This window comes from Xyrauchen texanus, chromosome 12 (assembly GCF_025860055.1).
Source record: "Xyrauchen texanus isolate HMW12.3.18 chromosome 12, RBS_HiC_50CHRs, whole genome shotgun sequence".
Lineage (NCBI taxonomy): Eukaryota > Metazoa > Chordata > Actinopteri > Cypriniformes > Catostomidae > Xyrauchen > Xyrauchen texanus.
In genome coordinates this window covers 17,593,377-17,619,163 of record NC_068287.1, presented here as the reverse complement: position 1 = coordinate 17,619,163, position 25,787 = coordinate 17,593,377, and the positions used below count along the sequence as shown (strand labels likewise).

The 25,787-nt window shown below is 36.6% G+C and overlaps 1 protein-coding gene across 2 annotated transcripts; it reads left to right on the top strand.

Annotated features, from left to right (window-relative positions):
- The first annotated feature begins 11,616 nt into the window (after positions 1-11,616).
- On the top strand, positions 11,617-23,828 carry LOC127652281 (AN1-type zinc finger protein 2B-like). 2 transcript variants are annotated; one of them, XM_052138423.1, is made up of 10 exons: positions 11,617-11,754; positions 13,066-13,153; positions 16,632-16,726; positions 16,818-16,949; positions 17,073-17,224; positions 17,311-17,427; positions 17,521-17,611; positions 17,713-17,792; positions 20,137-20,221; positions 21,638-23,828. In XM_052138423.1, exons 2-10 carry the CDS (start codon positions 13,099-13,101, stop codon positions 21,674-21,676), a joined length of 846 nt encoding a protein of 281 aa, XP_051994383.1. In that variant the 5' UTR covers positions 11,617-11,754; positions 13,066-13,098; the 3' UTR covers positions 21,677-23,828. The 2 variants fall into 2 exon arrangements, with proteins under 2 accessions (XP_051994383.1, XP_051994384.1); XM_052138424.1 differs by lacking the exons at positions 17,311-17,427; positions 17,521-17,611; positions 17,713-17,792; positions 20,137-20,221; positions 21,638-23,828 and having other exon boundaries at positions 17,073-17,228.
- Positions 23,829-25,787: the final 1,959 nt, after the last annotated feature.

The following is a 25,787-nucleotide window of genomic DNA, read 5'->3' as shown; positions in this document are numbered from 1 at the left end:
AAGTTCACAACTTTATTAAATCAGCTCCCAGGGGAGAGGATAGAGTCAGGGTTGGACCTCATCCACACGACAAACACACGCAGGCACGTATGCACCAGTAGGCTTTCCATTCACCAATTGCACCACCTTTCCAGTATACATGAAAACATATTCCAGTGAGTTCTCCTATACATGTCTGAAACCATTATATAACTGGAGCATGTCTTAAAATCCCAACAACAGTAGGCCCTACCCAAGTTGTCTTATAATTAGCAGGTGAAATGTCAGTTTCAGGAAAAGATCTGAACTCGAAAAGGATGGAGTTTCGGGGTGTACCTGAGCTCAATCCACCCAAAGCTCCCCTTCAAACCATGCCTCTGGCGGCAAATGAGTATGTGCAATCAAGTAGACGTCACTGACCCCATTAACAGCAGGTGTTCAGATGTAACGCCTAACCAAACAAACTAATCAAAGCGCTCATCCAACACCAACGCCCACATCACTAACATTACATAAAATCAAATTCATTTTTAATTAGTCTAGCAAATTAATACGCAACAGCTGAGGAGTTTAATTACTCAATTAACTTCACGCGCGTTAATTTTTAACTATCTAAATTAAGTTGCACATTATTCGATTTGATGATAATTATAGAATTAAATCTAAATTAATTGTTGTGAATGATTTGATACGACGAGATGCAGTTCCAATTAAAGAAAAGGACGTGACGTTACTGTTTAACCAAATCCTTTGATTCGATTTTTGCAGGCAGGAAACTGTTTCCAAATTTTTTTCTCTGATCCTGGAAAAAAAAAGAAGAAAAATCCCTTCTTCTTAATCCCTACAATTAAAAGTTTCCTCCATCTAATTATCTGTAATTGTGCTGCTGTCAAAGTAGAATGGAGTAGTGAAAGCGATTGATTTGGACTTTTAATTCACTTCATTTCTGATAGAAGGGAAAGTAATTCCCTTCAAATTACCTCATTCAATCCTGACACCCTAATACCCTTCCAAATCTTTTTACTCGCCGCATTTATATATTAAAAAGGAATCTAAAATGAGTGCGGCCTCCTAATAATAATAACCAAACTTCCATTAGAATAATAATTTCATTTCAATTAAAACTGACTTATCACCTTTGCTAAAACGTGCTTAATATGCCGAAAATTATCTATGCTTGAAGGAGCCCAAACTGGGGAGTCTAATTGTAATCAGCGAATCAGAGGTGCTTGTCGCTCCCGTGCCATCGCAGCGAGGCAGTTCGGAAATAGAACTAATTTACTCAACTCCCCCGGGAAATCCGCTCAACAGATTAACATTTTCAAAATTTTGTAATGATATAATTTGAGAAATGGTGACGCCAATTTGTGAGAAGCCTTTGTGCAGAATCATTTGCATTTTTTCCACCGCCTGCATTTTCCCCGTTAATTACAGCTCCGCAGATGAAGGGTGTGCAGTTTGACTCATTGCTTATTATTCAACTTCAATCTAGTAATGTAACACAACGGGCAAAGAAAATAACCAAATCTCCCTCCTAACCCCATTTAATTCCTGGAGTGTCTCAGATCTTCGGAAATGCAAAGAGACAACTGACTCCCTTAAGAACCGAAAGTATGTGTGTGGGCATGTGCTGGTGTGTGTTCATTTCTTTCATCTTCTTTTTTTTTTAACTAAACATTCATAGGTGTTCACACAGCTTTGCTATGGACTGTCACGTGACTATATCCTCCAAATAGGAGGAGGACATGGTTGGCAATGACTTGGGCCTAGCGGATGTCCCAATCTAGATATCACCATGCCCGAAGGGATTCCTCTCTTGGAAAGAAAAAAACAAAAACAAAACAACCTTGTTAAAGTGTCCCATACCTAATCTAACCTGCCCCTTTCACCTATCCAGTATGGGCCAGCAATGGTTAAACGTTTCTTTTGTTAAGATTGTGCTGTCCGTTAATCTCCTGCCCGGTTGGTAGCTCACGTTGCAGGGATCTGAGACAGGGAGAGCTTTAACTATTATCCGCAGCCTGGCCATCTGCTGCTGTAGAAAATTCAAAGCCCAGGAGATCTGCATATATCCACATCGTAAACGAGGAAAGATGTTTTAATTAAGAGAAATCAGGTTAGCTTAGCGCTAATTAACAAGCCATCTTCTTAATGAATTGTGTGTGCCGTTCTCTTTCCATGAAGCGAATAGGACATATTTCATTTCCAAAAACCAGTCCCCACTGTACCATCCATGAAAGTTGCATTATGCTCACCCGTTTATTAGGACTCCTAAATTTAGACTAGTTTTATCAACGTCGTTTTCTACGTCGTTTTCTGTGAATACGTAGCAAGTCATTTTTAAGTGTGCGCAGTCGAGATTAATTGATAAAAGTTATATTGCTCATTAATGAGCTCTTGTCTTTTTAATTACCACTCTAAAAGCTAATTTAGTCTGAAATCGAGTACATGAGCGCCATCACGCGGTGGTCTGTTTACAATTTAGCATTCATACGACTCTTGCAGTAAAAGCCAAACTACTGCTATTCTGCTGCTTTGAGTTTTCATTTGGTTCTCTAAAGGCTTTAACATGTATGACATAGACGCTGGTGTATTACGCCCGTAGGCTTATTCAATTCAAGATTTGTTTTTCTCACCACAGTGATCTTCTGTGTAGAAACAACTTTCACCTCCTAAGTGGTCCTGACATTGCGTTTCCTCCCTACGTCACCCCATCTGTTCTCTATTCTCATTGTCTTTGACACGTTTATTGAGTCCTCTTATACATTCACCCTCCCTCCAGCTTTACTCTGGCCCTGAGCCGCCTCCTCTTCTGGCCCATTAACCCATTGGGGAAATCTGCTTGTACAAAAGCCTGAGAGGTGATCCTCAGCGTTAACAAGTCGGCTGTCACTTTGGTCAAAGTAGCTGACTTGAAGCAAGTGTGCAGTTTCTACAACAGCCATGTGAACAGGAATATAATATTTTAAAAAGCATCACTCAGTCAGTGAAATGCACCACAGTAATAAAGTATATATATATATATATATATATATATATACTGGCAGACAAAAGTTTGGAATAATGTACAGATTTTGCTCTTATGGAAAGAAATTGGTATTTTATTCACCAAAGTGGCATTCAACTGACCACAATGAACAGTCAGGACATTAATAACATAAAAAATTACTATTACAATAAAAAATTTAAAAAATTCAGAACTTCTTCAAAGAGTTCTCATCAAAAAAATCCTTCACGTGCATCAATGACAGATCTTTAGCTTTGAAGATCTTTGGCATTCGAGTTGTCAGTTTGTCCAGATACTCGGGTGACATTTCTCCCCACACTTCCTGTAGCACTTGCCATAGACATGGCTGTCTTCTCACACATCTTGCAGTCTAGCTGATCCCACAAAAGCTCAATGCGGGTTAAGATCCATAACACTCTTTTCCAGTTATCTGCTGTCCAATGTCTGTGTTTCTTTGCCCACGCTAACATTTTCGTTTTGTTTTTCAGTTTCAAAAGTGGCTTTTTCTTTGCAATTCTTCCCATAAGGCCAGCACCCCTGAGTCTTCTCTTTACTGTTGTACATGAAACTGGTGTTGAGCGGGTAGAATTCAATGAAGCAGTCAGCTGAGGACATGTGAGGCGTCTATTTCTCAAACTAGAGACTCTTATGTACTTATCCTCTTATTTAGTTGTACATCTGGTCTTCCGCATCTCTTTCTGTCCTTGTTAGATCCAGTTGTCCTTTGTCTTTGAAGAATTTAATGTACACCTTTACATAACATCTTCAGTTTTTTGACAATTTCAAGCATTGTATAGCCTTCATTCTTCAAAACAATGATTGACTGACGAGTTTTTTTGTTGTTGTTTCTTTTTTTGCCATTTTTTACCTAATATTGATCTTAAGACATGCCAGTCTATTGCATACTGTGGCAACTCAAAAAGAAACACAAAGACAATGTTACGCTTCATTTAATGAGCCAAATAGCTTTCAGCAGTGTTTGATATAATGGCAAGTGATTTTCTAGAACCAAATTAGCGATTTTACTCAAGGATAAGGTGTTGCAGTGATGGCTGCTGGAAATGGGGCCTTTCTTGTGATCAGTTGAATGTCATTTTGGTAAATTAAAGTACCAATTTCCCAAAATATCAAAATCTGATGGCATTAAATTGTATATTTAGACACAAGTATATAATAGATACAATTATCTAGATAATATAATAGATACACTAGCTATAATAGATACATTACTTAGGTAATAGGAAATATGTTACCTTAATTACACTGTAAAAATATAGTTGTTTCAACTTGGTGTTTGTGCTGCCTTTATTTATAAAAAGTTATAAAAGTTGTCAACTTAAGAGGGGAAGTTGTTTAAACAGAACATAAAGTTTTTTTCTCACCCTCATGTCATCCCAGATGTGTATGACTTTCTTTCTTGTGCTGAACACAAACAAATATTTTTAGAAGAATATTTGGTGGTCAGAACTTTGAAGGTACAAAAGCACAGAAATGAAACATAAAAATAATCCATAAGAATCCAGTGGTTTAATATGTGTCTTTAGGAGTGAAAGGTGTGGAAGAGAAACAGATCAATACTTAAGTAATCTTTTTACTATAAATTCTCCTCCCTGCCCAGTAGGTGGCAATATGCTCAAATAATGCAAATAAACAAAAACAAAAGAAGACATTTATGGTACAAAATGACTTAAGTATTGATCTGTTTCTCACACACACCGGTCACATGGCTTCTGAAGACGTGGATTTAACAACTGGAGTCTTATGGATTACTTTTATGCTGACTTTATGTGCTTTTTGGACCTTCAAAGTTCTGGACACCATTCGCTTTTGTGAATTGTGAATTGTGAGGACCTACAGAGCTGACATATTCTTCTAAAAATCTTTGTTTGTGTTCAGCAGAAGATAGAAAGTCATACACATCTGGGACGGCATAAGTTTGATAAAATAAAGAGAGAATTTTATTTTTTGGGTGAGCTATTCATTTAATGTCTTTTTAAGTAAACTTTACTTTCTTAGTAGAGTCAAATTCATTCGAATTAAATTCAAACTGAATATATAAATTCAGTTACATATTATAATTTAATATTATTGATAACCATACAAATAGGGCTATTCCATTGCCAGAGGTCAAATAAATAAATAAATAAAATTAAAATAACAACGGTCATTAGATGGTAAATGGCCAGTTAATGTTCAGAGATCATCATCTGATTACATATTCAGACTTACTGCTCAAGACTTTACACACAAATCACAATTTGCATAATTAATTAATGCTGTGAATCCGAATACATGAGCGTTATGTGCATAGTTACACTTGACTTATAATTTTTAATTCAGCTGGATATTTTTTTTTCAAGTTCAATAACTTATCACAAGTTCAGCTAACACTAACTTGGATAATTGAGTTATCGCAACAAGATCAATCCAGGGCAATTATTCTTACTCTACATTTTAGTTATGATAGCTAAAAGGTAAAATATTTTTTTACAGTGAACTGGGGTAAAATGACCCCTATCCAGGGCAAGAAGCCCCTAGTGTAAACTTGTCCCAGCTGTCATCTGATTTTTACAGAACGTATAGTATACATCTGATATCATTCATTGTCATGTAGTTTTTTGTCATTTAAAGTCAAATTATATGTACTGTAATTATGTAATTTAGCAATTTAGTTATTATATAACTGAATAATTACATACAAATAAAATAACAGAATCCATGTCAAACAGATTTATCTGAAAGGTAAATGTAATGAATAATATACTGTACAGAATATAATCATATTTAGACACCCATATTTATAATTTAAAAATCAGATTGAATTGTAATCAATCATCCAAATCTTTAAAATAAATAAGATGTTTAAAATGTACAACTTTTATATAAGTTTTAAATTAATTATCAGCTTGGGTCATTTTACCCACGGGGAATGTTGTTTTTCAATAAATATGGAACAATTACTATTATTATGATATATATATATATTGAATTGATATCAGAAGGATATATATCTTGCTATATATTAATAAATTTGTGACAATCATATAAAGACTACTATTGATAACTTATTGGCATAAACAAAACAACCTTTCTTTTTAGAAAGTGATGAAATATGGTGCAGTACTATTCAATGGTAATATTTACACACCCAAACCTGCTTTGCAATTCTTAATAAGAATTACAGATATGTCCAATCACAAAAGCTTAACAAGCCTTCAGATGCAACGGTTAATATGCGCAATTATCATTCAGACAGCCTATCGAAATTCAATCATGCATAAAGGGATTATTAACCAAGAATAATATTATCTCATAATAGAAAATACGTTGGATTGCTTTCCTTCAATTTGTCACAGCAGTAATTACCATCCAATTTAGAATCTTATATTTCTGGATGCGCTCAACTGAATGTAAGGACAAAACAAAGAAAAACTGAGTATTAGTTTATAGTTGGACTCAAGGAGTTGGTCACCCCTGAGTTACTGAATGTTCTTCAGAGCAAACAAATGTAAGAAAAGGAAGTTTTATATATATATATATATATATTTTTTTTTATAAACTTCTGTTTGGTGTTAGAAAGATAGAAAGAAAGCAGAACAAATCCAAATGTATTTCTCCTAAATATTTCTGTTTAAATCCTATTTGAAATCATGATGCATGGCATAGAGACTCTATACAGTTTTGCAGTTGATCACTACCTCTAATTTACATCTTCCAGATAACAGAGACCACACACAGTACAAGAATTTCATATAATGTTTCCATTATGTCCCTCTGAAACAGAATCTCACACCTGTGAGCCTATGAGGATTTTCAGTGGCGAGTGCTTAGAAAAGTGAAGTCACATTTCAGCAGGAAACCCCCACAGTTTAGAAGGTGTGATTGTTTATATGAGGCATGGTATGTCAAACACACCCATAAAAAGTTAAATGCTTTGCAAGTGCTGGACACCTGGGAAATTTGTGACACCACTGACAGGGCGAGTGAGAAATGGTGATGAGCGCCCCCTAAACAAAAGCGTTTATGACACTATTTGACAGACACTGTCACAGCGCAGAGAAATGGAGGGTGACCTAGGGAGACATTTTGGCAGAGAACCATGGCACATTTGTAGGCATAAACATTCACTTCTGCAAAGAAGGGAGGGATAATATGAGGATATGAAATTATTACAATCATTTTACTATTCAAGCAGACAGAGTTGCAGCAACGTAAAGGAATCCCGACGATGAAGCAGGTGTTCTCTAAGAGGTGCCATCTGGCAGCAAAATTAGCAGCTTATGAGCCAGGTGCTCTTGTACCAGGGAAGAATCTGAGATGAGCTCAAAAGTGATCTTTTACACGGGCCTCCAGGAGCATGACTGTGAACTGTTGCATAATGAAAGGCAACGATTGAGTGGTCTTTCTTTTGAATAATTAGTATGTTGGTGTGCATACAAGACTGTTTGTGTCTATTTGTGTTATGTAAAACTATGCTGCAAACTTTGGAATTTCAGATCTTTAAATTGGATGATTGGTTGAGTGATCAATGTACTAATTATGAACATGTATTCACAGTTTCAGAATTCATGTGGTCTCACAGCCTGAACATTAGCTGTTAATCTTCTTGGCAACATTTTTTTTTTTTTCATTTTATGCATAAAGGATGCTCTTGATAAATATAATGTTGTGTGACAGTGTAATACTAGGTAGGCTATTTCCACTCTTTTATATGAGACAGACAACAGACTATATAAAAGTGCATTTAAAAGACATATAAGGCGATACGTTTTTTTTTTTGTAAAATGAAATTAAACTCAGTTAAAACACATTCTGGCATTATCTTGATTTCTACTTTTCAATGAAGTTATCAGTAAAGTAATCTGATTACAGTTTCCAGATTTTACCCAACACTGAAAATGTCAAATCTGAAGGATTGCTTAACAGATTTTCAAATGTATGACATATAATAATTGTGCTGAAATGGACAGGTACAGTAAGTAATTGATATTTGTCAAAGTTGTTATTAGGCATTGTAAAGGCTACTTAGTTATTCAACATACTATTTTATAGATAAAACACCTAAATCAAAAAAGGGGCATTTGTGATCTCTGTCCATGGACATGAAGGTAATTAATTTCAAAGAGTACAAATTATGTGATCCCTGAATTTCTATTATTTATTAATTTTTGCAATCAACTAGGCCAATAGTTTTGTAATCAGTACAGTTTACAATGTAATATACTCTATGTTGAATATCACTCAAACAGAAAAAAAAAAGAAAAAAAGAAAAACAACACTGCCACCTCGTGGTTCACATATGTAGGCCATGCCTCTTGTATACGTGTCATTTACAAGTCGTAAGTCCTCTCTCTTCTTGATTTTTGTTCTTAGAACAAAGAGACTATGGATCCATCAAAGTCGATTATAGGGGTTCTAGTGATATAGTATACCTACTGTGACAATAGTTATAGGGAACAATTTATCATATTATGCAAACACTTTTGAGACAGGAATATGCTTTTTTAAATAACAAATTAAGATATGCTTCAAAATAACCACTTCAGAAAAGGGTGCACAATTTCCTGTTCATTTCAAGTATCTCATTGTGTCTATAAACAATTTCATCTTCATTGTGATTGGATCAATTTGTCAATTTGAACCCACTACAAATCTATTTGCTCCACTTAAGAAAAACAATGTTTTTTTTTTTGTTTTGTTTTTTATCACAAATGCTATTCTTTCACTTATTGGACTGTTAATGAAATTGTTGTTTATATAATCAACTTGATCAAAATTGAAAATTACAAATAAGTATTTGTCTCAAAACAAATGTGTTAATTTCCTGGATATCCATTAGCTACATAAAAAATTAAATAATAAATGGCCTCAAAATCAACCTTTTAGACATGACACCCAATGATATCATGGAAGAGGAAAAATATGTAGTTCATAGTGACAAACAGGTTTTTATGAAAGTACTGTGGTAGTTTTTGATCATATTTAGTGTTTTAATATTTAGCTTCTAATTCAATATTTTAGCCACCCTTTGTCTAGATTAGCTCTTCACACTCCAGGCCTTTGCTCAAACTTCATGAGATATCTTTTAAACAGTACTGAAGGAGTTCCCATGTATGCAGGCCATGAATGAAAAAGCATGAAAAACATAAATTCATGTGTGTTCAAACGTTTGACAGTATTTTTGTAAACAGACTGATGCATATATTTTACTTTTAAACCTTTTCCTTAAGAAAACTGCAGAAGAAATACTACAGCTAAGCTTACACAATGTAATAAAAATATAGATATTTGTATATTTCGCGAATAATTTGTGGCCTCACGTTCAAAGCTGAAATATTTGAGATCCTCGTGACAGTGATATTTACTAAGAAAAATGCTGAATCACGGCCTCTTGTGGCATTTTCTAGCAATCTCCAGCAATAACGTGATTACGTCAAACAGTAAGTCAAAGCGCTATAATGACAATTTGAAGTCAGAAACCATAAGAAACACTTAAAACGACATTTCCGGAAGCACACTTTTGCCAGTGTCATTTCATCTGTAAAAGTCCCTTGAAAACTTCAAGTGAGGCTAATCTGTGTTTTTCTGGATTATTCAAGCAAGTTATTGTCTGTAGACAATCAAATAACCTTTATCTCTTTGCATCTTTTTCTTCTTTTCTATGTGTTTCAGCTTTTAGCAGATTAACTTTTTTTTTAAAGTCTCACTATTCTGAAGAAGAAACAAAATCACATTATGGGACGAAATGGATAAATACAAATTTACCTACAATTAAACAAAAATATGTAAATAGATAGACAGACAATGCAAACAGATATTTTCTGATGATCAGTCAAATGAAAAAATTCCATTATAATAACCCATAGGAAAATCCAGAGGGAATCCATGGTGAATTAGACTTCTAGGTTCGCCTACAAATTGAAGTCATGGCTGAACAGCTCTATTAAAGACCCCGTGAAATCATTATTAAAGTTTTACTGATTTTAGTCCACATCTATTTGCTTTAAAGTCATCTATATGCTAGTGTACGTCTAAACACTGACAAAATTAGTGTTCAGAAGATAAGAATTTAAGATGCACACCCTCCCCTTCAACTGTTCAGTACATCTGTCTGTTTTCTTACTAGTGCTGATCATGTCTTCATAAGGCACTTCGAAGGGAGCACAATCCATGCTGTAGGGTCATTCCAAACTGATTTTCCAAAAAGAATCACTTGAAAAGGGAGTTCTATGTGAATGTTATCACCTATCAGCCATCTGAAGCTCTCGCTAGTCTCTGTACTATGAAGTTGCCAGTGGGCGTTTCTACTGCTGTTGCTCTAACATTGTTGTTGGTGGACTGCACGTCTGGCCATGTCTTTTAAAAATATGATCACAGATGAGGCATGTTGCTAGTAAAGGAATCAGTTTTCTTGTTCCTAAAAAATGCCAATTCTGCAGAGAAGAGTGTTTTTATATTCTATATTGCATCATATAATTAATAACATGAACAAAACAAACTATCAATGTACAAATCAAACTCACTCAGACTCCTGACAGTGTCTTTTCTACGCTTCGATTTGTATTATATCCATGTATGTGGTTACAAACGAATCATATAGACTAGTGAAATCACTTACGGAAACTTTGTCTTCTGTCTTGCTTGACGTGCACTCGATTCCATTCTCTCAAAAGAGACAGATGTGTGCACAGGGCTTCACAGTGAAGGGTAATTGTCTTCGAAGGGAATAGGGCATAGGGATGATCACTTCTGAATGGGATGGACCAACGCAGGAGTGTTGCTGGAGTTTATTTTTGTGCTGCCAGAGTGTCCAGCTTGAGTAAGGGTTCTTTATGCTTAATGTATCGTGATTTAAAACATGGATCTTTTACACACTTCTTTCTCATTCATCTGAATTGGACTTGCTCAACGTATCCAGCCTCATTGCAAGCAAAGACCACAATGTGCTGTGTGTGTTCAGGTTTTTTATTAATGTTGTCACTCAGTTAGATCATTGTTAGGTTCTCAGGTCTTTGGAAAATCTGGTCGGTATTGAGATCACTTCTCAAGTTTCCGCTATAGCCAACTCTAACGTGAGCAGCATGGTGGAAAGGACTCAAGGAGTATGTGTATGTGGCTGTACGAACTAAAGCCCCACTTCCTGTTTAAGTAAGAAATAGGCCTAGGTCAAAAAACTAATCGAATTGCGCTCATCAAGTTACTATACACAGACTTTAAGGATATCATCAGATGTAGACTACAATTCTACAAGTAGGCCTACATAAGTTTAAAACATGGCATATTATGTATGTCATGATTAGCAGCTTTGCACACAAAAATAATTTTGTTTATTTTAAGCAAATTCCTTTCAAGGCTCTGTTTTATGTCCTTCTGTCCCCAAAGAACTGTGAAAGCAAAGAGAAAGTCCCATCTAAGATGCAAATAATGGAGAGGACCGAGGATCTCGAAAATGTACAAACATTTTTCTGCAATAATTAGATAACAATACTTTTGGGAAATGTTTTGTAGTAATTAAGTATAACTTATGTGCAGCTAACTTGATACTTCTATGGAAACCATAGACTGCAGAATACAATTTAGGAAATGCCCTTGGACTTTTATTTTGAAAAAATAAAATCTCCTGAAGCTGCTAGATTCACAACCCCTTCGATGACATTTCAGATTCGCAGACGACTACAAAATCTCAGAAGCTTTGTTTGACCGAAGTGACAGGTGAAAACAACTATCAAAGGAGGGACCCATATAAGTGGATTTTTTCCACATTTTCGGTAAGAGACACATCATGTCGGTAGAAATATATTGGTAAAGGATTTTCGCTTTAAGGTGATCTCGGAGCTTTTACAGACACTGTTAATTCTCTCGTAAAACTCTACTCTGTATTTCGTTTATTACATTCGCATAAAATCAGTTTCGGGTTCAGTTTATTAACATGCTATTCATTTAACCTGCCGCATCATTACGTTACAATCAGATTGTGTCATATTTTAATAACAGCTATTCATTTAGAGTTTGTGTCATATTTTTAGTTTTGATACAGAGATGTTTCTCTTTCCCATTTATTCTCGCATGATTCAGCATTAGTTGAACACCGCTCAAAATCAAGCAGTTTACAGATACACAACAGTGACGTGTTGTAAACATGATAGACTTCCGCTTTTTGAACCATGGGTTGGCCTTTAAAGTTGGTTCATTATATACAGGGTTGGGAGGGTTACTTTTGAAATGTATTCCACTACAGATTACAGAATACATGTTGTAAAATGTAATTTGTAATGTATTCAGTCAGATTACTCAAAGTCAGTAACGTAATCTAAATACTTAGAATTACTTCTTCAGTAGAATTTTTCACTTGTTTTGACTATAAAAACTCTGCCAGTTCAGTAAGACAAAATACACATATTGAAAATACATTCTCTGAAAAACATAAATAGTTTATGCAGTGTCATTTATAAAAACAAGATAAATCAAATTGATCTTGTTTTAAGGATTTTTAGACATTTTTACAGGAAAACAACACAAAAATTATTATCAAGAATATGATTTTTGCCCTAATATCAAAGGTCTTACTAGAAAAAATAGAAATTATGATCCAACGTGAATTTTCTTGATAAAAAAATATGATCGTGTCTGGAAACATGTTCATATAAAAATTGTATTTTATCTTAGCGTAAAGCTGACAATTTACACAAGGTTTATTTATATTTCTTCTGCTCCAGACTTACTTCAAACTTACTTCTCTGTCTGCTCGTATGAATGTAACACATCATAAGAAAGTGTTTAACCGCTGTTCAAATGTACTTTGGATTGCATCATTTATATGTATAAATGTTTTTCCTCTGAAAGGACTAAATATTAAATGAAACAAATGACAATAAAATGCAGTAATCTCTTCAGTTATCAAAATACTTTTGAATGTAACTGTACTGTAGTTACCAATTATTTAAATTGTAACTGTAGTAGAATACAGTTACTTATTTTTTGTTACTCCCCAACCCTGATTATGTATATGTATTTATATGTATATGTGACCACAGATGACAGTAGGTCAGAGGACTGATGGTTTTATTTCCTGTTGACAGTAAAAGAAGCTAAACACTTTTCACCACTGTGCCATGGAGTTTCCAGAACTCGGGGAGCACTGCTCAGAAAAGTCCTGCAAACGTCTTGGTGGGTGTTATTTTTAGTCTTAAGGCCCTTGTCCGATTGTCCCACAACCTGTGTGGGTGCTTTTAATTCCTGATCTGTTTGATCACGTGGTGAATGTCAAATGCTATGCATGTTTGTTTTGTGTTTTTTTTTTGTACTAGGTGTAGTATTCCTCATCATCACACATTATTTCGTCCCATTTAATGACTAATGTTGGGATAATAAATGTAACACATAATACAATCTAGTGATAGACAGATCTGTCAATGAGGTATTCTGCCAATATTGTCTATTTTTGTTGTGCACATCCCAGATGTGTATGACTTTCTTTCTTCTGCAGAACACAAACAAAGATTTTTAGAAAAATATTTCAGCTCGGCAGGTCTAAACAATGAAAGTGAATGATGACCAGAACTTTGAAGCTCCAAAAACACATAAAGGCAGCTTAAAAGTAATCCATGACTCCAGTGGTTAAATCCATGTCTACAGAAGTTATATGATAGGTATGTCATCGTCCACTGGTTCGCCACCGGTAACTGTAACAAAAATTGGCCTAAACCAGTTTGTTTTTTGTTTAAGTAAATAAGTCAATAGACTCATCATTTTGTAATAAGTACTTTGGTATTACCATTTTTTGGACATGGAGGCTACATGCTAACAATTCATAACCATGGTATTACTATCTTTGTACCATCATTGTGCCATGGTTCTACCACATTAATGCTGTAAGGTCCTAAATATTCATCACAAAATATAGTAAATAACGTAAAAAAAAATACTATAGAAAGTGTCAGTTCTATAAAGAGGATGATGAGGTCAGAGAGGAAGCGGCAGGGATGACAAAATAAAGTGAGGGAGCAGAGATGTAAGAAAGTGAAGAGAAAAGTATTGAGATAAGAAAAAGATTAGCATTGTGACGGACTGTGGTGTTTACAAGGGTACTTGTAAAGCTACTTGAAAAATACCATGGTTTTACTATAGGATGGAACATTGTAATTGTAAAACACTGTAATACCATGGTACTTTTTGTGAGAAAAATAGCAGAATAGGCTATTATTTGTCATGATAATGAAGGACATTTGAATGTTTGAATAATTAGAAATGTATTGCCTATAATAAAAGAAAATGGTTAAATACTGTAAAAACAAAGAAATAAGTAGAAGTACTGCTCATTCAAACAAATATCATTCCTCTTTTTTATCCTTCTGTGCATGCCAACGATTTTCTGTATAGGCACATACCTTGAAGTCTTGGCTACAAAAAAGCTATTGAACATTTTCACTGCTATTGCTCAGGAAAAAAAGATAATTGAATAGGCCTACATGTTGAACAACATGCCTTGCATGGGGTAAGTTGTAACAGTGGAACCTGCCATTAAACAGCCTATTACAGGCTTTTCAGCTAAATGTAAAAAAAATTATCAAACACAAAACAATTCATGAAACAGCAAAAATATAAAACCAAACGTACGAACTACAACATTTGTCCAGCAAATGGTGTAATTAATAAATTGTATAAATGTATAACATTAAAAATACATGTGGAAACTTCCCTCAATAACTTTAAATGTATGAAAAACATTTGAAATATTATTTATGTATATATATGTGTGTGTGTGTGTGTATATATATATATATATATATATATAATGAAATTATTAAAAAAAACCTTCTCAGCCTCCCTGGTAAAGTTTACTCCAAGGTGCTGGAGAGGAGGGTTCGGCCGATTGTCGAACCTCAGATTGAAGAGGAACAATGCGGTTTTCGGCCCTGGCCGTGGAACGCACGGACCAGATCTTTACTCTGCAAGGATCCTGGAGGGGGCCTGGGAGTATGCCCATCCGGTCTACATGTGTTTTGTGGATCTGGAGAAGGCGTATGACCGGGTCCCCGGGAGAGACTGTGGGAGGTGCTGCAGGAGTATGGGGTGGGGGTCCCTTCTTAGGGCTGATCCAATCCCTGTACGTCCAAAGCGAGGGCTGTGTCCGGGTCCTCGGCACAAAGTCGAGTTCATTCCATGTGGGGTTGGTCTCCGCCAAGGCTGTGCTTTGTCACCAATCCTGTTTGTGATATTCATGGACAGGATATCGAGGCGTAGTCGGGTGGGGAAGGTGTGCGGTTCGGTGGGCTGGGGATCTCATCGCTGCTTTTTGCAGATGATGTTGTCTTCATGTCATCATCGGTCCGTGACCTTCAGCTCTCACTGGATCGCTTGGCAGTCGAGTGTGAAGCAGCTGGGATGAGGATTAGCACCTCTAAATCTGAGGCCATGGTTCTCAGCAGGAAACCGATGGAGTGCGTACTCCAGGTAGGGAATGAAGTTTTGCCCCAAGTGAAGGAGTTCAAGTACCTCGGGTCTTGTTCACGAGTGAGGGGACAATGGAGCGGGAGGTTGGCCGGAGAGTCGGGCAGCAGGGGCGGTATTGCACTCGCTCTATCGCACCGTTATCACGAAAAGAGAGCTGAGCCGAAAGGCAAAGCTCTCGATCTACCAATCAATTTTTGTTCCTACCCTCACCTATGGTCTTGAAGGTTGGGTCATGACCGAAAGAACTAGGTCATGCAGTACAAGCGGCCGAAGTGGGCTTCCTCAGAAGGGTGGCGGGCTTCTCCCTTAGAGATAGGGTGAGGAGCTCAGTCATCCGTGAGGAGCTCGGAGTAGAGCCGCTGCTCCTTTGCGTTGAAAGGAGTCAGTTGAGGTGGTTTGGGCATCTGGTAAGGATGCCCCTGGCCGCCTCCCTAGGGAGGTGTTTCAGGCACGTCCAGCTGGGAGGAGGCCTCGGGAAGACCCAGGACTAGGTGGAGAGATTACATCTCCACACTGGCCTGGGAACGCCTCGGGGTCGCCCAGTCAGAGCTGGTTAATGTGGCTCGGGATAGGGAAGTTTGGGGCCCCCTGCTGGAGCAGCTGCCCCCGCGACCCGACTTCGGATAAGCGGTTGAAGATGGATGGATGGATGGATGGATGGAATCACTCACATTTTGATGTTACACAGTTTTGGTTGAACTTTATCTTCATTATGTAGTTTTGCCTGAATATAGGTTTTAGTTTGGAGGATTATAGCACATTATTCTTATTTAAGAGGGTTTTTAACTGTGTTGAAACAACATGCATAATCACTGGTAGAGAAAATGCAGATTTATTTGGAATTGAGATATAGGCTAAGCCTTTGTGAGCCTTGCCCCGGTCTTCTATATCCATTCCAATATTTTTTTATAAATCGCACAGAACAAAATCAACCCGATATAATGTCAAACAATGTGTTACTATTATTAAAAATTACAACATCAATCATGTTTAATTGCAATAACTTTAACACCTACAGTATATTTGATATATCTTGGCATTATATCAGCCAGTGACCAACCCTCTCTACACATCGGCCATTGAAAAACCCATTGTTTAAACACTAATCTGGTTTTATAGTGATGCTGTACCCATAATGATTGATTATTTCATGCGTAACATGATCTTTTATGTTATGTGGTGTGGACTACAGATTTTCTTCCTATGAGATGTGATGCCTGTGAAGACATTTTCTGCAAAGACCACATAACTTATGCAAATCACAAGTGCACTTCATCATATAAGAAGGTGCGTATAATTGTGTGAATAATATTCTTGCTCCAGTGTATCGCTGCAGTGCTTTCAGGTATGCTGATATGTGTTTCTTCTCTATGTACAGGATGTCCAGGTTCCTGTATGTCCATTGTGCAACACCCCCATTCCCATTAAAAGAGGGGAAATGCCAGACATCAAAGTTGGGGAACACATAGACCGAGACTGCAAATCTGACCCGGCTCAGAGGAAACGAAAGGTAGCCTTGATTTGGAGGTCACAAAAATAAATACAGATGATGATCTCTGTTCCTTTCACTTGGTTTCAGAATCAAGGTAAAAATGTCAAAATAATGCTAAGCAGATTCTTTCTTATCCCACAGATCTTTACAAATAAATGCTCCAAGGGTGGCTGTAAACAGAAGGAAATGATCCGTGTGACCTGTGACCAGTGCCACTTAAACTACTGTCTCAAACACAGACATCCGCTCGACCATGACTGTAAGACTGACGGCAAGCCTGTTTCCAAATCAGGGTAAGTTCAGTGTTGCTGTAGCCATGCTGATTAGTGAAGCTCTCTGGAGGACTTGCACAATAATGATGGTAGGGTTTGTTTTGCAGGCATGCTGCTTTAATGTGGGCTCAAGCCCCCTCTTCCAGTAATGTTGCTGCGTCATCCACTAGAGGGAGTTCTAGGTCTATGTCAAATGGAGTGACCGCTAGACCTCAGAGCATTAGGTAAGCATATTTTGAGAAATTGATGTCCTCAGAAGTTTCATTTGATTACATTTAAGACAAGTTGTGATTTAATTGTTTTCTGTTGCCCCACAGTGCACAACGGATAAATGCTGCATTTCCTCCCATGGTTTCCCCCACGGCACAGAATGTAATGCCTACATCGGTGTCATTTCAGGCTGGACTGGTGTGTTGCTCATTTTTGAGTTTCAGTGGACCTTTCTTATAAAAACAAAAGTTCACTTTTGACGGTCTTGAAACCATGAATTATTCTATTCATTATCACAGACGGACGAACAGGCCCTCCAGAGAGCGTTAGAAATGTCACTGGCTGAATCTGCGCAAGCAAGCCAGCCTACTACTCTAAGGTATTTATGTCCTCAGTCAGCTATGTTGCTTACAAATATTGTTAATCTATTAAGAAATGCACACTAAAATCTAATTTGTAGGTTAAAATTTGAATGAATATACACAGGCAAGTGTTCATTTTTGGTCACCATTTGGTCATCTTATGTTTGTTTTTTTTAGACCAAACAATTAATTTCTTGAACAGTTTTGTTGATATAAAAGGGTTTCTGGCTTACTGTGCCAATTTCTGGTAATGGTCTTTGTATATGCTATAAAATAATATCCTAACAAGTTACCTATCCTCCTCCAATACATTATTTGAAGGTACAATGTTGAAAATGATCTTGGGATCTCATTTCACAATTTTTAATCACTTTAATAACCATTTTATCATTTAGCAGTTCACATAAAGTAGTCTTGTGATGTGACCAATTTTCAAAAGTACAAATATCCCATGTAGTATCTCAATTGATCCTTTGCTAAGATCTGCCCCCTTGGCTACTATTGCTCACAAGGTTTGCAGAACTTCCCAAAGGAATGAATGGGAGTGCCGTAAACGGTGTGTTTTGGGCAAAATACTCTCAAAACTGAATCGACAATAACCTTACGTACAGTAGGCTGGAATAAGAGGAACATTTTAAGGCATTTTTAATTGACGTTTTTTGTAAAATAAATTGTTCAATTACACAGTAATTTGATTGAAAACTGTGGAGACTATGAATCAGAATGAAGGTAAACGATTATTACAGTCTCTTAAAAAGAGAAAAGTGTAATTCGATAGCGATTACATGCCTGAGAACATTAGCGTAAGTGAACAGAATTGCTTATAACATCTCATAACACACTCACTGTAATGCTGTGAACTGTTTATTTACCATCGCCTTTGCTAAGACCTGAATCAATATGTGAATTAATTAAGGTTAAGTTATTCATTTGAATTTATCTTGGAGCAAATGTATGTGTCCTTGCTGATGTTAAACATGTTTATTTGGGAATGAGGAATGAAACCGTTTAATCCATAGCATGCTCTTCTCGAGATTTATTTAAAGATTAAACGAAAAGAAAGAAACACTGTGTTCTGTTTGGATACATCACTCATTATTAAAAGCAATCCAGCAATAATTTTTTTTGACACATTTTTGGGGATTGTTTAGATACAATTCTGCTTAAAACTACTCAAACACACTACTCCCATAGGCTCTCACTAGAAAATAGCAAACATGTGTCAGAGAAATGGCAGACGGTAACTGTTGCTAAGACAGGATTGGTCAGAAACACTTAAGATGGGGTTTAGTGAAGGGTCAATTAAAATGAGGTCATATAAACTCCATAAATTAACATTTTAACAAGAATTACAAAACATCTTTTTAAAAAAGGTTTAGATGAAGTATAGCAAATAATGTGTTACATGCAAGATCTTACACCGATAATGCTTCATTAGCTGACAACACGTAAGGTCATGTAAATAGCTTTTCTTTATCAGAGTAAGTTCATAAATGTCTTTTAAAAATTAAACCACCATTTTTACCAGCCTTTCCAATGTGCGCAAATGTTGTGCGCAGGTCTGTTTACGTTTTGAAATCCACCGCAGAGAATAACCACATGAATCAAATGTCATGTAAATGCAGTTTTCCTGCATTGTCCAATTTTTATTTTGTAATAAGCAGATTTTTTTTTTTCATTATCAGTATATTGGTGTGCATTTAAACAGGCTCATTGTCACACTGCTGGCACTGCTTACATTGAATGTCAGTTGCCCAAGTGAGGAAACCACACATGGTCTGAGGGTGGTTTCAGAAATAGTACATTTTAAACCCAGGTCAGTAACCAGCTGCAAATGACCTCAGTGCTTTCGATGTTCCTAATGTACAGTAAGTGGACTTGGTGGACCCAGTTTATTTTTTGTTCCTCTTCATGTTGATTGTGGTGTGAAAAACAAGGGGTCAGCTATATAAGCCTCGAGATAATTATGTAATAACTAAATGCAAAGCGGACTGGTACCTCTTCACATTCACGTCACACAAATCAGTAGTGGTTCATTTGTGTGTCCTTTTAGGGGGGTCTGAGATCATTTAGGTTGTTCACATATACACGTTATATCGCTATGAGAATGTTTGGAGTGCTTAAACTAACTAGGCTTGAAAACGCCCTAAAATGCATGTAGTCAAGAATCAGACATTTAATATCTCCTCCTCCTCGGGTTTTGTTGCACAGTACACTGTGATAATATCTGTTCTTTTCAAATCTGTTGCCTTCTTAGTGTAATGTGTGTTTAACACATATCCATCTGCTTATAGAATGGTTTCCTCTGTCATGATCTGAAATTGTGACCATTATGTTGATAACTGACTGTTGGTTTTTCAGTCCTCAGGAGCAGGAGGATCTGGCCTTAGCTCAGGCTCTCGCTGCTAGTGAAGAAGAATACAGACGACAGCAGCAGAGACAACAGGTAGCCAGAAACCTTAGAAGTCAGTAGCATGCTATGCTAACATGACCTCAACTAGGTGCATAGCCCTTGTGGTGTCTCTGTTTCTGTCTAATCTAATTGGGTGCCAGGGTCTTTGCAATGGTTTGTATGTTTCTTGAAGTGTTTTGCTGAATATTGCAAAATCATTAAAGGGACAGGTCACCCAAAAACGAAAATTATCTCATGCCATCCCAGATGTGCATGATTTTTTTCTTCTACTGAACACAACATTTTGTGGAGGCCTTGGTAGTTCAGCGAGTAAAGACACTGACTACCACCACTGGAGTCGTGAGTTCAAATCCAGGGCGTGCCGAGTGACTCCATCCAGGTCTCCAATGCAACCAAATTGGCCCCAAAGGCAGAATAAAAGTAATCCATAAGGCTCCAGTTGTTTAATCCATGTCTTCAGAAGTGATGTGATATGTGGGTGAACAGTTCAATATTTAAGTCCTTTTTTACTATAAATTCTCCTCCCTGCCCAGTAGGTGGTGATATGCACAAAGAATGTGAATCACCAAAAACAAAAGATTATGAAAGTGGAGATTTATAGTAAAAAAGGTACTTAAATATTGATCTGTTTCTCACTCACACCTAACATATCACTTCTAAAGATGTATATTTACCCACTGGAGTCTTGTGGATTATTTTTATGCTGCCTTTATGTGATTTGTGGACCTTCAGAGTTCTTGCCACCATTCACTTGCATTTGTATGGACCTACAGTTTGTACATTAGTCAGATAGTCATCTGTTTGTGTGACCAGTGACAAATTGGTGGGGTGTTCAGGAAACCTGTTTAATACAGTGATTATTTTTGTAATTCCGTTACTGCTGTTAGTGATGCAGAAATTACACTTTAACATTAAAAAAAAAAAAATTATGAGTCCAGTCATGCAATAGCTGAAATCAACTTCTGACATGACTGAAATTCGGGAGCAGTAAAATCTGGGCATGCATCTGGGAATGACAGTAACATTGCACTTTTTACAGAGAGACAATTACTGTTAAATAAACAGAGAAGAAACTCAGAGACTATGTCAGTTATAATTACTGTGCATGTTTACTTTTTATCTACATTTTAATTAGTCTGTCAGACCTTTTATCGTGTACCTGTGTTGTATTTGCATGGATAAACTGGCCATGAGCTTGAATAATGAATTAACTTCCATGTAAAGTCATTACTTTATGAAAATAAAAATGATCCCAGAAGCAATTGTGCTCTAAAAAAAGAAGGCAAAGTGTGCCCTTAAACACTCAATTAAATGAATGCTTTGTATGCTGTTTTTATAGTTTGGGTAATCTAATTAAAATAGTTCATTTGTGAAAGCTGTCTGTTTCAGAGGATAAAAGACAATTCACTAGGAATCACAGACATTGTTTTTCTCATTGTTTTCTCATAGGAAGGAGTTTCTAAACAATCTAGTTGCTGCCTGTCATAATGTGAGGTGGCCCTGACCAACTTTAATCTGCCTCAATCTGCACACAAGCACCAATAATGTACCAGCTAGCTGCAGAGGCCCAGTGTATTCCTCAGTCCAGCATACAAAGCTTTTAATTCTCAAAATCAACACATCTGAAGGCTGATTTTGTTTTTAATCTTTTTCTGTTCTTCATCACTCTTTAGTGTGCTTCTGGCAATTCTGCCATTTTGGCAAGTGGTGCTTTATGTAAATATTTTCTAGAGTTATCATGCTTATCTGTCAATGTAGATGTCTTTTCAAAATAAATTATTTTAAAGTGTTTATTTCACAACCTGTGGAAGTGTTTCATGTAGATCACATTACACCAGAGCCCTCTCCGTCATTCCCTTTGGTCTCAGTGGATGTTATACTAATACCATATTATGCTATACAGTACTTTGTGGCATTTTCAAAAAGACAATACATTTTCAGATTAAATTGTTAGCCTTGACTTTAGGTTCTATGAGTGGCAAAAATTACTCTTATTTTGTTACAAAGTTATTATATAATTTTATAAAATAACATTTAAAAATAAAATATACTTTAAAAGCAAATACTTTTTAGAAATTGGGGTATATTTAGCTAACCTGACTGAATGCTGCGAGTTAACCATTAGCCTCACACTTTGTAAGGTTATAGATTAGATGACTGATGTGCTCACAAGTTAATTGATATCCAGTTTTTAGTTGTTAGTAGCACTATAGTCATCTTTTTGCTAGTTGCTATTGTGCTCTCTCTACACCCTCTTAAATGAACGCTAAGTGGCGCATTAATTATAATTTTTTATGTATTTTTTCGTAAAAAAATAAGTAATTACAACTAGGTAATCACATCCATTACTAAGCAAGGTAATTACGCAATGATGTAACCGGATACATTAACATCAAAAAGCTAAGTGCTAAATCACGTCAGTGCACCGCACCTCCCTATTCAGGGTCATTTAACAATCACTCCAGTCCTTGATTACACAGAGACAACTATAGGTAATTATACTGATTCATATTCTGATCAGTTCTCTTTCTAAAAAATCATTATAGCTACTTTTCCACCATCGGGCCGAATGGATCAGTAGCATTTCCACTTTAATTTACAAACTGTTCTCGGTCCGGATGTTTCGGCCGTGCTGGTGGAATGGCTTTAGTGCCTGTGACATGATTGTCAATTTGCCAATGGCGAGGTAACTCTGTCGTTTCGAGTACATCAATATATAACTCGTATTATATTTTTTCAATACATTTTCTTTTTAGCTTGTCTGGGTATTTATTTTACATTTCTGTGTTTCAGGGATGGATTACCGACCAAGCTAATTGGGCCAGTGCGCAGGGGCCCTTGACTAAAAGGGGCTCTTGACTGCCCAGGGAGACCCTGGGCTTTAAGGTTGTGCCATCCAGTTTGGTGATCCCATGCTCGAAAACCCATCATCAATGAAAACGAAACCCGGCCTTTGCAAGTCATAATCCGTCCCTGATGTGTTTCTGTCCGGTTGCTAGTAGCAACCACCATGCCACCAACCACCAGGTTTAAACCACCATGCAGAGTAGGAAAGCTCTGCAAAAACCCCTTGAGGAGTGAAATGTTGTTCTGGGTACACACGTGAATACGCTGTTGTTTGCGGTCTTAGAGCGGTTCACGATGCCGCCGGGTTTGGGTCAGTAGGACTTTGGGTTTGTAATTTATGAAGTAAATATACAGGCCTTCCGAACATGTTTCATCCATGTGCGCTCACACAGATACGCGCAAACGGGGCCGTTCACATTGAATGTGTTTTTGCGTGCATCTCCTCTGTTTTTCCATGTAAACGCGCTGGACGAACGTCATTGACTGCTGTACTGCATCTCGGTGTTTCTTCAGTGTCTCATGTAGGACCGGCACATTTTTAGACACTGTGTCAAGTTATAGATAACTTTGTTTTCATTGTTGATGGGTTTCCAATCGGGGGAATCGCCAAATTGGATCGTGCAACCTTAAAGCCCAGGGCCCCCCTGGGCACTGGCCCCATTGGCCCGATCGGTAATCCATCCCTGCCTGACAGTTGCATGCACAACCCCTCAGCAAATGGTAACTCTCATGTCTTTTCTCTTTTCTATCCTATTGCAACATTATTGAAGCCATGGAGTGCCGATTAAAAAGAATGAAGAAACAAATAATGAGTCTTGTTAATTTGTAGATAAGCACTTGGATAAATAAACCAATTTATAAATGGTTAAATAAATAGACGCATTTAAATGTTTATTTAATTAATGTTAAATTGTTTTTAATTATATTTAACAACGCAATTGTGCATTAAAGAATCATGTCTTTAATTTTTTAAATGCAATTACATGTAACAAAATAGCACATTAATAAGTCACTTTTAAATGCACCTTTTACATTTTTCTTAATTTGTTTGCCAATGGCTTTTTTGTATTTTTTTTATTTACCAATTTTCTTTATCCATTTGACAATCGAGTTCAATAATGCCATTGGACAGTTAACTCGTGGGTGCATCCAAAGAACTTTCGACTCAGTTTGAAGACACACCTCCATGCCACTTGAAGTAAATGTAAAATGGCCTATCATTGGATGGCTGTTGATAGAGGTATGAGCAGATTACGTGCTCTATGAAGCCTGCTCAAAAGAAACTGACATCTGATGCAAAGAGTTACTGCGAAATCGTACAAGATCATTAATTTAACCTTGATATTCTTTGTGAATGTTGCCTTCAGTGGGTAAAGGACCGTCTGATGGTATGTGAGTGATTCTATAATTGTGGGTACATTTGGCATTTCAAAAAGTTAAGGAAAAAAACTGTTCACTAACAAAAATTATTTCCAGTATCTTATTGAAAACATATACAATTTTAATAATTCAGTGCTTGCCAAACACAAGTTACTTCCTTTGACTTTTAACGAAAAAACTGATTTATTCATAGTATCGTTTGTCAACTCTGTTACAGACAAATTAGGCAATGTATTGAAATAACAATAAAACATAACAGGAAAAATTCTTCTTGTTCCATTAGACAAACCATCCTTACATTCCAACACTTGAAACTGAGATAATATTTAATCTATGCATACATTAAAAATGAAAAAAATACCTGTCTTCTCAGAACCACCCACTAGGAGCAAATATTTTTCATCTAAAAATGTATTATATACAATATTAAGTAAAAAAAAAAAACAGTATGTAGTTTAAATATTATAAGGGTGCAAAAATACATCAATAATGTTTATGAGATTTTAAACAACAATTTAATTATTTTTGGTGAAAATAGTTCATAAACAGAGTTGACCCTTTAAGTAACGGAATTGATCAAAGTAACAGATTTGACAGAATTCACTAGGGGGTACAAACCCTCTGTTCCCCAAGCCCCTCCCTGCCCCCCTGAACCCCCCTGCATAACCATGGAAAAAATATAGTTAGGCGAACAAAAACAATGAATAATTCCATCAATGTAATAATATAATTAGGAGTAAACCTTCTAAGAAAACTATCATTCAAACATCAAAAAGCCCTGTCTTCACAAAAGTGGCATAGAAATAGAATCATGTATGATCTGAATGCCTGTAAAAATGAATGCTCATTTTTATGTAATACTGGCCCATATTTCTTTCTGTATTTCAACATGTCGTGATGCAACCTTGGTTGGGGATGGAATTAATCTTATAATATCCTCATGAGGATGCCACAACATATCATCTCGTGTCAGCCAGAAGAAATGGTTCCTTCCTATGTTATGCATACACTTGACCTTTGCATGCGTTTCGGTGATTTGAAGGATGGTTCCAGGATAGATGTCATTATCATTTTTCAGGATGCACCAATGTCCAACAACATCTTGACACTCCCAATGGATTTCCACCCCTTGCTCTTCACTTGCTCTAAGAGGCTCAGCTGCAAAATTGAAGATTTTTGTATGGTGGCACTGGCACACCAATTTTTGCTTTGTGGAGCAGAAGCAGCTCACATCACGATAAATCAGCTATATAAGGGACCACGAGAGTGTTCTGTATTTTACAACTTCAAAAGTAGCAACCCTACACTCACAACTCACAATTCTTTGGTCAACAGGACAAACATCATTTGTCTGGAAAAAACATTACGCCGA

Coding starts and splice junctions, on each gene's coding strand:
- LOC127652281 (XM_052138423.1), top strand. CDS start 13,099: ATGGAGTTTCCAGAACTCGGGGAGCACTGCTCAGAAAAGTCCTGCAAA. Junction 16,950..17,072: donor CGGCTCAGAGGAAACGAAAG/GTAGCCTTGATT, acceptor CTTATCCCACAG/ATCTTTACAAATAAATGCTC. Junction 17,225..17,310: donor AAGCCTGTTTCCAAATCAGG/GTAAGTTCAGTG, acceptor TTTGTTTTGCAG/GCATGCTGCTTTAATGTGGG.